At 36.9% G+C, this 15,214-nt stretch overlaps 1 protein-coding gene across 12 annotated transcripts in view; it reads left to right on the forward strand.

Annotated features, from left to right (window-relative positions):
- The window catches only part of GPHN (gephyrin), a 278,428-nt gene that overhangs the window by 116,895 nt on the left and 146,319 nt on the right, over window positions 1-15,214 (forward strand). For all 12 annotated transcript variants that reach the window (XM_014941950.1, XM_014941953.1, XM_014941954.1 and 9 more), the window contains one exon: window positions 1,938-1,995. In XM_014941950.1, coding sequence (XP_014797436.1) covers window positions 1,938-1,995 — 58 coding nt within the window. The remainder of the gene's footprint in view (window positions 1-1,937; window positions 1,996-15,214) is intronic.

The raw sequence follows: 15,214 nt of genomic DNA on the forward strand, positions 1-15,214 counted from the left end.
TACCATTTGGACTGCAACTTGGCAGATTGAGAATATGTTAAACTCTTGACACTCAACTTTGCGAAAGTATTTGCAAAAAATGATGCTAATTAATGGTTTAAGCAAGCCAGATGAGTTTACTGAGTCAATTACTTAGATTTATAAAAGTTTTTTTCTGATTTATTCCAAGAAAATGCTTAATAGTTGTGCCAAGGGTGGCCAATAAAGATATCTGCCATGTGGAATTCCCTGCTGTTGGAGTGCTGGCACCAGAGGCTCTGTCCTCCCCTTCTGCTAGAAGTTAGAAAGTCAATAAAGTTATTTTTTGAGTACTCCAGAGTGCGGATAGGAATGGATCTGGAAGAACTGAATCAAAACTCTTTTCTTACGGATCATGTCCAATAGCAATAGGTCATGTCCAACGGTAACACACACTGATCTGAGCCATCAGATGTGATGAGGCAAACCTTCATCATGATGTTAAAATCGATTTCTCATAGCTGGAAATACCCTGGAAACACCATTTGAACAAAGGTCAGATATAGTGAAGAATAAAAGCTCATGTTTGCACTTGCAGAGGCAAAAAAAAAAGTTTCAGTTCTCTCCAACTTTCAACTCCCTTGATGATTAGCAGCAATGGAAATTGCAGAGGAAATAAGAGAGCAATTGCTGCACTCTAATCATTCATGGAGAATTTGAAGGCTGACCCTGGCTTTACCTCGGAAGTCATAGTTGATGTTACTTGGAGCAGCGATGGACTTCAGATTTGACTTTTCCATGCAGACTTCATCTTCTGTCCAAAGTCTTCAAACCATACATTTCTGAGAGTGACTGACTTGTAGAGATGTGGAAAGACAGGACTTATGGGCAAAATCTTCATGTATTTTCTGTGTTACTCTCTTTTCCTCTTTTTAGGTTGAATAAAGAAATATGTGTAGTAACGTTAAGATTGAATATAAGGAAATACGTTTGTATAGAAATGCTGACTATTGGAAGGGAAACTTCCAATAATAGGGAGGTAATACAAATACACATTTGATAGCTGTCTGCTGCTTTACAATAAATAGTTTCTCGTGTGATTTCCATTTCTGTAGGACCCAGAAAATGACTAGTGTTGCTGTGCAGAGCCAGCAGGGAGGTCATTAGTGCAGTTATATTTTTAGGTCTGAATTGTCACTATCAATGATACTGCTTCATGAAATAATAGAAGTTATGTCTGCATGTCTCTGGGGAAAATGTAATATTTACCACTGTTTATACTACAAGCTATTAATGCATCTTCAGTACGTGAACTTTTCTTAACCATAACCTTTGTAAGATATAGACAAGTAAATTCAGTAAGTTCAATGTGGAACAAAACTCCCTGTTTTTCTATATCAGTACTGACTATTGCACATCACCCACTTTTTATTACCAATGATGCACTCCAGAGACTTTTCAAACATTAAAGCTGTAGAGTCTCTGTGGGTTGTGAGGTCTGTACATGCAAGTCTAATTAAAAAACTTCAATTTCTATAATTGCATTTGGTTACATTTAAGACCGTATAGCAGCTTAGTGAAATACTGAGGACAAAGCACACCAGACTTCAAGTATTTAAACACACCCATATGGCTTAGACAACAAACAAGAAATCATAGAATATGATGACTGATGGCCATTAATGTAAAGAATAACACTCTGGTGATGGTAACTGCTTAGTTGACCTGATTTTTATCTTTCAGGGTGATGAAGGACACCTTGTTTCCAATGTTTATGTTAATTACATGGAGATTTTTCTTTGGATAAAGAAAGGAAAGGGGTGGGTTTGCTCTTGTTTTGGGGTTTGATGATTTTTACATCTAAATTAATAGGAGGGATATTTGTGTTTGGGAACAAGTCGTGACACCATTAACACGCTGTGCTTTTGAGAATATTTTTCTTCTGATTTCAGAGAGTATTTTTCTTCTCCTGATTTCAGGTTGGGTGGGACTATATCTGCGTACAAGATAGTGCCAGACGAAATAGAAGAAATCAAGGTACAGTATTACTGCCTTTCAACACTGAGTTTCTTTGCTTGGAGAATTACAGAAATATTAAATTAAAAAGCTGTGTTCTTTCTTGCTTTGTAGTGCTCAAAGAGTATATAGGCTTTCTTTACTGTCCTGTTCAGTAAATTCTGAATACAGAAAAAAAGAATGATTATTGGTGTTGATTATATAAATTGATTATTTATCTGGAAATATATCTTAAACTAAAAATTGAAGCTAAAATTCATCCCTTATCGTTTCGAGGCATTTTAAGTTCCTCTTTTGATTGATAAAATATATTTTCTGTAGGCATTCATCTTGGTATTTCTTTAAATGTACAAAATACTAAAAACAGTCTGTTGAAATCTTAAAATTATTCAGTAGTAAAAAACTGTTAATAGTCTCTTTCTGATTTATTAATTGATGAATGTATTGAAGCTGCTGGAACATTTTATTGTCCACTCAATTCTAATCTATCTTTGGGGATGAAAGTGTCTAAAGTAAAATTATTAGATCCGAATTTAAGCATCTAAAGTAGAATTTTTTTATTTTTACAAGTACAGTTTATCTTCAGCTTCAGTTGCCTTCAGTTGGGTTTGTTTTATGCCAAAAGCTTGTGTTATTTGGCATATTTCTGTTTTGTTACCTGAGGACAGGTGCAGGACTGCTGTGAACATTGAGTTATATTTTCATACCAAAAAAGAAATAGAAATGTAGTGTCCTTTTGCTTTTGAGATCAAAAGCACATCCATTTTTTTCAGTACTATCACTCTTCAGAAGAGGGTAGTATGAAGTCGTTGATACTCAAAATCATTAAAAGCTCTTTCATTGTGGGAGTGACAACAATCAACACTGAAGTTTACCTCTAATGCAGTGTGCTCTATAACAAAACTCACTTTAGCCGAGTCTTTTTCTCTCCTGTGAGATTCATGGAGTCCTCTGTCCTGAATTATCAAGCGGAGCATGATTTATTAGGGCAGATCCAATGTTTAGACTTCGGTATTAGAAACAAAGAAGGTTTTCAAAACTTATTAGTGTTATGTAATATTTTCATGATGTTCAGAGAACTGCATCAAAACTATATAACCAAAAATGATTAAAATACTAAAGAATAATATTTCTCCTTTAATATAAGACATCAAAATCCACTGACATTTTGCTAATGTTGAAGATGGAGAAAAAAAAAGCTGGTGTTTCTGTCTTCATTGTACAAACTGAGTTCAGTGAACAAATTAAAATGGAATGCTAGGAAATAGAATATAATTTTATTCTTAGGAACTTACTGCATTAGCCAAGATCAGTAGTCACAGGAATGCATTTTTCCCCCACCTGCTAAGGAGGCCTGTTCTGATTTTTTCGGCTCTTTCTCACTCAGCTGGTGTTTAAATGCTTGAGATGTGAGGAAACAGCAAAGGCTGGGTTACTTATTGATCTCAGTTGTGCCAGCATGTAAGTGCGGAGGTAGGATTGTATTGTTCTGAGTCTGAGCCATTTAAAGTGTTTGGAAAAAATCACTTCCTTTACTTGTTTTTCGTAGCTGTCTTGTCTTGTTCAGGTAATGGGGTTTTTTACGTTGTGACTGAAGTCAGCTGACCTCTCACACTAAGTGATTGAACTTGTCAAGCTGTAATATAATAGATGTTAGTCATAAGAAATAAGGCACTACTGGAAGATGCCAGGACACACTAGCAGTGAGTATAATGGACAAATCTGTACCATATATGGAAAATTACTCCTTTGTATATATGTATTTTGAATAGCAGCTGGCAAACAGGAAGACTGAATATCCCTGCAGTGAATATAGGGGGAGTCTAAACTTCTGAAAGGTTCTCCAAGCGGATTTGAGCAGAAAAAGGAGAGAGAAGGAAATAAGAGAAAGCAAATGAGAATATTCTAGACAGGACAGAATCTTCTTCCATGCACAGTAGTTCAGAGTTATTTTGCCTCGCAACTATCCCTCTCCTATTTAAACATGAAGTATTAAGGGGTTTAATTTAATGAAATATGCAAGAAGAATAGCTCCGGTTTTGATATATGATTTAACTTGACAGGTTGCTGAATTATATTCACAGGAGTTGGAATACTCATGTTTTCTGATAGGCCTTACAAAGTAAACTGCTTGTTTCAATGGCAAAGGAGGGTACTTTATCAGACAGAGAACAATAATTACTGGGACAAATAAATAAGAAGTCTCTTTGACAGCATCCATATACTCTGGAAAAGGTGGTAGATGAACTTCTTTTACAGCTCAAAATAATTAACGAGGAAAACAGATGTATTGATTTTGTTAATTCATGTAACTGCATCTTAGGTAGGACAACATTGTAAGCAGAGACTCTCTTATTTTATGCAAGAGGAAAAACTCTGTAAGCTGCAGTATACCTGCTGATTAAAAAGTATCTTTAGAAGATTAATGAAATGCATGTTTCTAGATGCATTAGGAATTTAAAAAATAACCTCTATAATATATATATGATAATTTATTTGCAATACTTGGCAAATTTTAACATGTGTCTATAATGTTTCCATTCTGGACTATTTAGAATATATTTACCTTTGCATGTGAGTGTGATTTTACTATGTGTATATATGTACTGTGAGATCATATATGGTTTATGTATCCAGAATATTGCCTGTACGTATATGTGACTGTTTCTTTGAATGATTTTGTATGGTCAGTGTTGGGTATAATTGAGGCAATGTATCCTGATTACCAAAATTAAGTAGTGTCTGGCGTGCTTATAGGCATACGATTAGAAGTATTTATGGCAGAAGCGAGAGCATATGCCCTAACTACCCTCATGCACTGTACCAAATTTGGGAATAATTGTGTGGAACCAATCACAACTACAGTTCCTCAGCATCTGCATCAATCAGAAATGGTTGTAACTTATCTTCCCTAGACTTTTGTCATAAGTGTTAGGTTCCCAAAATGAGAGCACTCAACAAGTAACTAGTGAAAATACCATCATGGATTTCTCCCCTGAGAACTTTTCCAGAAGGTGAAAATGTCTTCTGTCACAGGATTTTCAGGACCAATGTTTCCATAAAAGAAGCTTTCAGAGGAGGAAAACGTGAGCGAATGCATAAATGGATGTACTGCCATTTCTTCACACCATTTAAAGCAATGGCACTTCATTTTCAGTACCTGCTGGTTTTAAAAATCTGCAGGAACTGATGAAGACAGTAATACAGGAGTTACACCATACTTCTGAGAAAGTATCACTGTTTTGACTTTCTCTGGTCTTTTCACATCAGAATTATTCATCTGTAACTTGTTACTGTAAAAGTAAGTAGCTTTTCAAACTTGCAAAAACACATTGGCAGATTTCAGCTTTGCTTCTTGTCCACTGCCATAGTATGTTGCGCCAAAAGGTGAGATCTTCCAAGCCACATAATTTCGTGTGCATAGAACTGGTGAGCCTATCAGGCAATGCTGGTTTTGAAGAACATCTTCTGGTTGGAAATTAAAGCAATTCCATTTGAGAGGAAAAGAATAGCAGTAAACTTAACATTTCTTTATGTCTAGTTAATGACATTCATGACAAAATACAATTTTGTTTACAATATGGAGTTTGCCTCAAGAGTAAAGAGCAATTTATGACTATTACCGATGAGGGAAAGTCTGTGTGATGTGCCTGTAGGTAGTTTTATATGACAACAGTAGCATCTTATGGTTTATAATACGAGAGATGCTCTCTTTCATTGCAGCATTCTGTCATTACAAAGGAAATACATGATGTTGTGAGGGATTGTTATTCTAGAGGAAGACTCTGTGAATGAGAAGACCACTCATTAACAGATTTCAAAAACAATACTTGGTTTGCCAGGATTTGCAAGTCAGCAAAAAAGAATTTAATTGTTCTTTTTTTTTTTTTTTTTTTATAAACTGGGTAGCATTACTAGTTCTCATCTGGGTCTGTATAAGTCTCACGCTTCAGAAACATCAATTATGTTACAAGAACAATGAGGAATAACCTTTCAGCTTTGCGTGAAATCACTTCTTAGTTTCCTGTTCAGAGACTGACATTTCATCATTAAACATAGGTTAAAGCTATGTCTTTTAGTTCAGTATTATTAATAATAATAATGAAATTTGTCTTCCCAGTTAAGTATCAGTTGTCTTAATGTTCCAGATGTTTGTAGCTCAGAAGGACTTGTCTGAATTGATGTGGTGATGACACAGAGAAGCAACAGATGGCACAGAGCTGTCCCTGCTCCATTCATCACGTCAATGACTGGTTTTAAGTGCTTACCCATATGTTTTTCATGTAGGCATATCTCATCATCTCAAGACCAGAAATGAATTTGGCAGCAGGTGTTCAATTCATAAAAGTAATATGCGCAAGAAAGACATTGCCATTGTATGTCATTCCTGTAATACTTGTGGTGTAAGATGGATATTCCAGTGTAGAGAACAAGGTTAAATGGTTACCTCCTCTGGTAGTTAATTTTAAGAAATCTTGTTAGAAATTTTTTTTAGTACTGATTGTAAATTCCTAAATTAAGATGTAAAGCACTACTGTAAATTTAGATGGAGGAAGACACAGAATTTTTTTAGTTCCATTATCCACCCTTTCACACAGAAACATATTTTATGCTCCTCAAAGAACACCCATAATTCTTCTATAGATGCTATTTAAATGAAAGCATATGTGCATAAAGTATTAAGGGCTGCATTTAAGATTACAGACGTTTTCCCCTGAGTAATGACAGGACAGCTCTCTTTTTTTTCTTTAGACATATACGTTCACTTAATAGTTTAATATATGAAAATCCTTTTCATGAATAGCTGAAACACATTCCTGTCAGATTGTCTTCAGTCTGTGAGGCAACAGACTCCAGTGATAAAGATCTAAGAGTAGAAAATTATAAAAAAATGTGAGAGAGGGGGTAGCATCCAGAAGGGAAACAGGGAACATTGCGTCTTCTTAGAGGTCAGTTGCTCTGTGTGACTTAGGAATTCATAAGATTTTAACTTTTCCACACAACCGTATTTAGGAACATCTTCTGAACAAAGTAGCTGATTTCAGTATCAGTGAGCTTCATTTCAGAGCAAAGTCAGACTCTCTGCCATCAAAAATATGCATCAGCCTATTCTGAGACTTTCTCAGAGATCATCTGGTTTGTAAACCTTGTGGTGTCATACACCTACCTAATACTGTATGCCAGAATCTGTTATTTATGCCAGCAGGAATAACTCATGCAACCTCTGTGTGCAGCCAAGAGACACTGACCTTGATCCTTCAAAGCATTTTCATGTTTTTCAATGTGTGGAAAAAAATGTGTAGTGATTTGTCAGCAAGTGTGGGTTTTAATCCCATGTCAAAAAACCACGAATGATGGAAAGGTGGTCATTAGTGCTGTGGTGGATAGTGCATAAGAACAGAACTGTGACTCAAAATACTCAGACTTCACAAAACTGGCTTCGTATCTCAATAGTGGGCAGTAGAACATTTAAATATTTCCTACATCTTCTACAGAAGGAACAATGCATTACATAAACAAGTGAGTGTGCTGTCATCATAGTTTTGCACAGTAAGTCCTGGATCTGGTTTATTTCATCATGGTATTCATGTTCATCTGCTAAGTGTATCAGCATTTGCCAAGGATCTCCACAAAAAGTTTCCCCAAGGTTTGTGATGGGAGGCATCACAATTTGGTGATAATGCTGAGGTTATCGCTCTGTGTATGTTTGGATCCAGCACAAACAAAAAATAGATTTCCCTCCAGTGACCTTTCAGAATAAGAGGTTTTTGAAGAGGCTCAAACTGTTTGAAGTATGCAGTCCCACCAATCCTACTACTGAGAAACACAAAGCACCAAGAAGGTTTACTGTTAACCTTGTAGGAGGGACAATGCTGTTGCTCAGTTTTTCTGCCAGTGTTTTCCTTCTACCTCTCAGATTAGAGGTATTTGTACTCCGTTCTTTTAGTTTTTGTCAACAGCTGATTATTTATATTATATTGTATCATATTATATTACATTGCTTCTAGTTGACTGTGATTTCATTACCTATTGTGTTATGTCAGTTCTTCTTCTCATTAGTCTTTTGTTGTTTTCAGTTAGTTTTTTTTCTTCTAAAACTGCTTTTTTTCCCTTTTTCTGGAAAGCACAGTCTGTATTACACTGAGTTCTGGCTTAGAATCTGGGGTTTGCAAGCCTGAACCACTGTCCAGGCACACTCACACCAGTGAAATAGGAGCTTTTCATAAGATTGCCTTTTCTGTTGTGCAAAGTTTTTTCCCCACCCATGAAGCCAGTAGTTGTTGAGGATATCAGTTTTGACTCTTAGATTGTTTCTGCTCTGGTAGTTTTGAGACTCGTTTTGCTTGAAGGACATGAGTGTTCTCCATGCTATAGCTGTTGCTGTCGCTATCTCAATTTTTTGTATAGAAACTCCTTAGGGAGTACTCACTGAAGGGGCTTTTTAATCTGTTTCTCTCATCTTCTGTGGATGATGGATACTCACTGCAATCACAGACCTCTCAACCAAAAAAAAAATATCTCTAGAAAAAGAATGTAGAATGAGAGATGGCCAAAGTGTCTGTATTGCTCTTCCCTGATTATTGAACAACAGGATTGAGTCCTGCCTTTGTGGATGTTCCCTGGCAATTGATGGCATTTCTTTTGGGCCCAAGCAGTTGCTGCCATTACTGGTATTACAGATATACTCAATTTTTCCTCTCTGTTTTGCTGCTTCTGTACTGTTTTCAGAGATGTGCATGATGGGGTGTAGGAAGCTGGGCATCCGCTCTTTTTGACATCTGGCGCTGAAAAGGTCGATTGACTTTTTTTTATTTTATTTGGAAGAGATGCTGGCAAGTATCTGGGGGTGGCCCAAATTTCTTTACATCTGTTAGTGATCAAACTCTGATTACTGTTAGGACCTCTGAGTGTATTGCAAGGACTCCTCTGCTTTCCTGGAAGGATATCAAATGTCTGGGTGCTCTGGATGAAAAAGTATACTCACTCACTTTCCATGTGAAAATAGGAATTATCCCTTCTTGTTTTCCTGCTCTCGTCCATCTTATGTTTCATAGGCTCTGTGGCCTCCAAGACTGCATGGCTCCAGAAATGACAGAGGAGACCACCTCACCAAGCTACCTCCCTCTTACAAGCTGTCTTGAATATAGAAGAAACATTGTTAGTAATTCCTGTTGTGGTGTGAGAGGAATTTAAACTAATGAATTTTATATTTTATTGGGAAATTTGGTCTTATGAACGTCCAAACCAAGTTTAGCCTGTGTTTTGCAGATCATGAAATACTGCTGCATGTGGAAGGGAAGGGCAGAAAGATAGTGCATCCATTTAAGTTGAAATCCCACTTCAATGACGTAAAATCATTTTAGTAATATTATTATTTACTTTCCAAAGCAAACAAAATAGTTCTGTAGTTCTCCTGCAGAGACAGAAGGCTCTGTAGGATGAAAAGAGAAAAATAGCTGAAAGTTAGCTTACAAAACAAACCAGTATATTATCGATCATTCAAGCCTTTCTGGTTGCCCAGTATTTAATCACTCTTGATGCTCTTGCCCTTAGGAGGGGAGATTAATGTGTATCAGATTTTCATTACCACAGTCTTGTTTGTCTTTTATGTCTTTCTTCACTAAATACATTAGAAATAAACAAGAAGAGATTTCAAATCTCTTGTTTTCCAGCAAAAAAAAAAAATCTCTCCTCCTCTCTGTGGCCATAGTAACTAATTTTCTTTGACTTCCTCTTGCTTTCTTTCACTTTCTATTTTTGCTAAATACATATCTCAGTAAGAGTCATCACCTGAAGCCTAGTTAGGTCTCGGGGCATTTTCTTACTTGCTCTAACATAGTTCCTGTGCTTTTCATCTGACCTGGTATTCTGGGCAATGTTTTCAGTGGCTTTCGTTCTCACTGGAAAAGTCAGTTCTTAAATGGAATCTCACTTAGCATGAATGAGAGGAGAAAACACAGCTCAGCTTCATTAAGCAGCAAATAGCTTTTGACAAGTATATAAGTAAATCAAGTTTATGTAAAAGCCCTAATTATTTTCCATGTGACCTGTTACACTAAGTTTTTGTTTGGTTATATTCATCCTATAAGAATGTATTCTAGTGACTCTTTTTTGAGATTTGTGAAGGAAATTTAATATTGTCCTATCATAACTGATAATGTCATAATTAGTCAGGGGCTTAACTGAGTTTGAGGGAGATCCGCAGTATGATCTTTTCTTGCGGTAAATAGATTTCTGAAAGTTCTTTCTTTTTACTATTGTCAAAATACATGAATACTGTTACTGTATATACAGGGAAAAAGGGGGATCAGTTGCATTTTTTTAAAAAATCTTCAGGTTCTACAGCTATTTACAGGTAGTGTCGTAGTGAATTGTGAGAATTATTTTTCGTAGAGAAATGAAGTATAATGGCAAATACGGACATTGAAACAGTGAGTGGGTGACAAATGATCTGATGAAAAGGTAAATGTTAAGTAATGCGTACAGGACATGTGAAAAAATCCTAAATTGTGTATAAAACAGGGGGTTCTAATTTAACTATTGTGATTGAAGAATGAGGTCTGAGAAGTGTTCAGAAGCAACTGAAGCCAAGGGCGGGGGGGAGAAGACTGTGAGGCATTATTAGGGAAGGAACCAAGACCAGAATCCAAGACCTTTTCTGTTATGTATGAGCCTCTGGTGCCCCACCATATACAACGGTGTGTGAAGGGCTGATCCTCTAATCACTTTAATGACGTAGTAGGGCTGAAAAATATTTAGAGTCAAGCACTTCCATAGGAGGAAGAGATAAAGGGATTGAGACAAAAACATCCACAGGTAGCACATTTGGTTGCATTTCAGCAACGTTCTGCCTTATTTCTACAGCACTTTTAAAATTGACTCCATGCTTAATTTATGCAAATTGTAAGACTGCCTGAAAGCAGGTGCTGAAGCTTTGACTATATGTCTTCTATTGGTTGATAATCTACTGATTGTAAGGGGAAAAAACAAAACAAAACCCAAGGAAACAAAAAAAAATAAGGGAGTTCCTAGTAACAGAAAGCATTCATTTCAAACTACTGAAGCTGAAACCGCATCTGGTTATAACACAGCAGTCATCTCTTTGTCAGAAACCGGTTCAATACATAGTATTTTCTGAAAAAGATTTGTAAGTGGCAGACTGCAGAAAATTCCGCTAAAATAGCATAGCTTATTTTGCTTTCATAGGATGTTTTCTATCTAGTTGCTTTTTTATGTTGCATTTTAATGACTTGATTGCAAAAACACAGTAGGAAGACACCAAAACTACACATGCCTTCCTGAGGTATGCAAGCTTGTAAACTGTATTAATAGAGCAATGCTTACTACTTGAACCTAATTACACTTCTAAGATAATTAAAATTTTATGTGGTGCCCTAATCCCGTTAGTTACCCTATCATGTGTAAGGTCTATTGTCTAAGGCAGAATAGGAAACATGAAATGGTTTTAACAGAAAAGCAGCGAAAACTTCTTTCAAGGAAATATCATAAGGGAATGTTGTAAAACAGTATTAACAGAGATGTTCAACAGAGACATTTTGTTTGCTGGGATGCTTTTTTTTATCTGATGCACAAGATTCATCTAGATGAAATTTCATACTGATGAGCTGTATCTGAGCACAGGTGTAAAACAAAGTTTGAAGTGGATTCTATGTTTTATTGAGTATGTTTGTTAAGTGGTTCATCTCATCTCTACAGTGCATAGAGCTGGACTGTTGGCTTAACTGATGTCTTAAAGGCTTCCACAAATGGATATCTTCTAGCTAAACAAAATCAGAGCAAAGCATGTGGAGACAAAGTTAAAAATAGCCTTAGCCACTGCATCTCCAGTGCCAAGAACTGAATGTTTATCTCGAAGCATGTCTATGTTACCAAGTCATGTAAACCGATAGAATGCATCTAACTATGAAGTACAGCATTTGGTGCTGGAGATTCAGCATCCACATCGTATGTTCTTTGGTACGTTTTATTTCAAACTACTTCTAGTATGATTCTGTGTACTGAGTGCTTGTTAACGGCTGGAATGGATTACATGTGCTACTGGAGTCCATCTTCCAAAGAAGTTTTATCTGAAAGGATTCCAGTTCATATGCTTAAAGGTTGACTACTTTTGTGATATGAGCCAAAGTCTGATAATCAGAGCGGTGTAAAAAGTGCCCTGCTGTTTTGAATGAACAGGCTATGGTAGATACCCAGCCTCCAGCACATATATTGTCATACCACAATATAGCAAGGTTACAAATAATTTGAAATTTGTAATACAGTACCATCATTACCAATGAAACACTGTTGTCTGAGCTAAGAACTTATAAAGTGCCCAACCATAACAGCAGATTATTAGAAAAATGCTAGATGGCCTAGACCAGTGGTCTCCAATTTTTTTTATTTGTGCATCCCATCAGTAAAAAAAATTTGAGCATGTACCACTCAGTATATGGATATTCTAATATTTTCTCCCTGCACCCCAGGGATCATAGACTCATAGAATCATTTAAGTTGAAAAAGGCTTTAAGATCATTGAGTCCAACTGTAAACTTAACACTGCCATGTCCACCACTAAATTATGGCTGTGAGTGCCACACCTACACATCTTTCAAATACCTCCTGAGATGGTTATTCAACCACTTCCCCAGGCAACCTGTTCCTATGCTTGACAACCCTTTCAGTGAAGAGATATTTCTCAATATCCATCCTAAAACTTCCCTGGTGCAACTAGCGGCCATTTTCTCTTGACTTGGTGCTTGTTACTTGAGAGAAGAGGTCGACCCCCACCTCTCTACACCCTCCTTTCAGGTAGTTGTAGAGAGTGATAAGATCTCCCCTCAGCCTCCTTTTCTCCAGGCTGAAGAACCCCAGCTCCCTCAGCCTCTCCTCATAAGACTTGTGTTCTAGACTCCTCACCAGCTTTGTTGCTCTTCATCGGAAGCGCTCCAGCACCTCAATGTTTTTCTTGTAGGTAGTGAGGGACCGAAAACTGAACACAATATTCGAACACAATGTTCAAGGTGGGGCCTCACCAGTGCCAAATACGGGGGATAATCACTTCCCTAGTCCTGCTGGCCACACTATTCCTGATACAGGCCAGGATACTACAGGCCACCTGAGCACACTGCTGGCTCATGTTCAGCCGACAGTTGACTAACACCCCCAGGTCCTTTTCCATCGGGCAGCTCTCCAGCCACTCTGCCCAAAGTCTGTAGCGCTGCATGGGGTTGGTGTGACCCAAGTGCAGGACCCGGAACTTGGCCTTGTTGAACCTCATCGTACTGGCCTTGGCCCGTTGATCCAGCCTGTCCAGATCCCTCTGCAGATTCTTCCTACCCTCAAGCGGATCAATACTCCCACCCAGCTTGGTGTCATCTGCAGACTTACTGAGGGTGCATTCAATTCCCTCATCCAGGTAATTGGTAAATATATTATGGAGAACAGGCCCTGGTACTGAGCTCTGGAGAACACCACGTGACCAAACTGCTGACTGGATTTAACTCCATTCACTACAGCTCTAGGCCTGGCCATCCATTTTTACCCAGCAATGCATACGCCCGTCTAAGCCATGAGCAGCTGGTTTCTCCAGGAAAATGCTGTGAGAAACGGTGTCAAAAGCTTTACTAAAGGTCAGGTAAACAACATCCAGAGGCCTTTCCCTCATCCACTAAGTGGGTCACCTTGTCGTAGAAGGAGATCAGGTTAGTCACAACCTTGCATGCACCCCAGTTTGGAGACCACTGGTCTAGTCTATTGAAATGATTTACCAGTTGAGGTAGCATTAGAACACTAGTAATAAAAAACAGCCCTGATTAGCTGGTTTCTAGATTGCTCAGTACTAACCACAGATAACAGAATTCTTAAGAGGCATTTTGAATTCTCTCACACTTCTGGATTACCTAAGTTTGGGTTAGACCAAGTTGTTATTTTACTTCTGTGTCTGTTATAGTTTACTGAAAATCACTCAGCATTCAAAATTTCATCTGAGGTGTTTATAGAATTGCAAAAAACATATAAATGTTACTTGAACGCATTAGTATCTCAATGAAAATCCTCTTGACAATAGGTTGTTAAAAAGATCCAGAAAAAACCTGCAGTTTATTAAACAATGTTTTGATATTGCAATACACATAATGTAATTTGCTGGGCTGAAGAAGTCACTGTATGTGCTATTCTGAAATATTTTTGAGCTCCCTGTGGAAGTGTTTCCTAGCATGAATTATTTTCAAGTTAGACACTAATATAAGATTAAAGTTTAATGTTTCTCTTTTTCATTATCCCCGTAGTTTAGATATGTTCTTTTTCTGGAAACCCCCATGATAAAGTAGCTAGCATTTTGATTTTATGTACTGCGACACTGATACTGTACCTTACAATTACAGTAGGATTTAAGAAATGATGTGACTTAATTGTCCTCAGAAAAATGTATAAGGGAGAGAATGCCACTGAATCATCAGAGTTCAGTAAAGGTGCAGTGGTTGCAGAATTCTACTTTAAAAAATACTCTCATAAAAAATGCACAAGGATTTCTAGGATTGTTCTGTCACAAATGTTTGCGTTCAATTTCAGCTGACTCATCATTCTGACAAGATTAGGTGGAATGTTAAGACTGCAAAGGTGACACATATATTCACTTTCGCCTTTTCTGCATAGACTGGCATTTCTATTTTCTCTTATTGTTTATCATCTGCATTGTTATTGTTGATATGCTCTATCAGAATAGCCTTGTATTTTAAAATTACAAATATTGTAGCAGTTTCACTGTGTTGCTTCAGTAGCATAATGACATAAATATCTCTATTAACAAATAGACTGATCCCTTATGGAAATTGATACTGCTCAGTCCTGTCTTTTTAAAGGGTTCTTCTGCATTCTTACCAGTGAAGTGGTCTTAGTAGTTGAACATAACTTAAAATAAGGGAGAAGTACCTAACATTTATCATACTTGAAAATGAAGCTAGGTATCTGAGGATACCTTATGAAGATAAGAGCATAGCATTAAGATGTTTTGAAATTCTTGTCCTTCTTTGATAAAACAGATAGCAACCATTCTTACCATTCTTTATGTATTTGGAGCAAGGAATGTGTTCTATATTTTAATAAAAAATTCTAGGGAATAATGCTATATAAAAAAGGCAGTGTGTAAAAAAAAAAAAAAAAAAAAAAAAAAATAAAATAAAGAAAAAAAAAAAAAAAAAAAAAAAACCCCAAACCCCTTTTTAAAAATTTTTTCCTC

This window comes from Calidris pugnax, unplaced genomic scaffold, assembly GCF_001431845.1.
Source record: "Calidris pugnax isolate Ruff unplaced genomic scaffold, ASM143184v1 scaffold56, whole genome shotgun sequence".
In the NCBI taxonomy this organism is placed as follows: domain Eukaryota; kingdom Metazoa; phylum Chordata; class Aves; order Charadriiformes; family Scolopacidae; genus Calidris; species Calidris pugnax.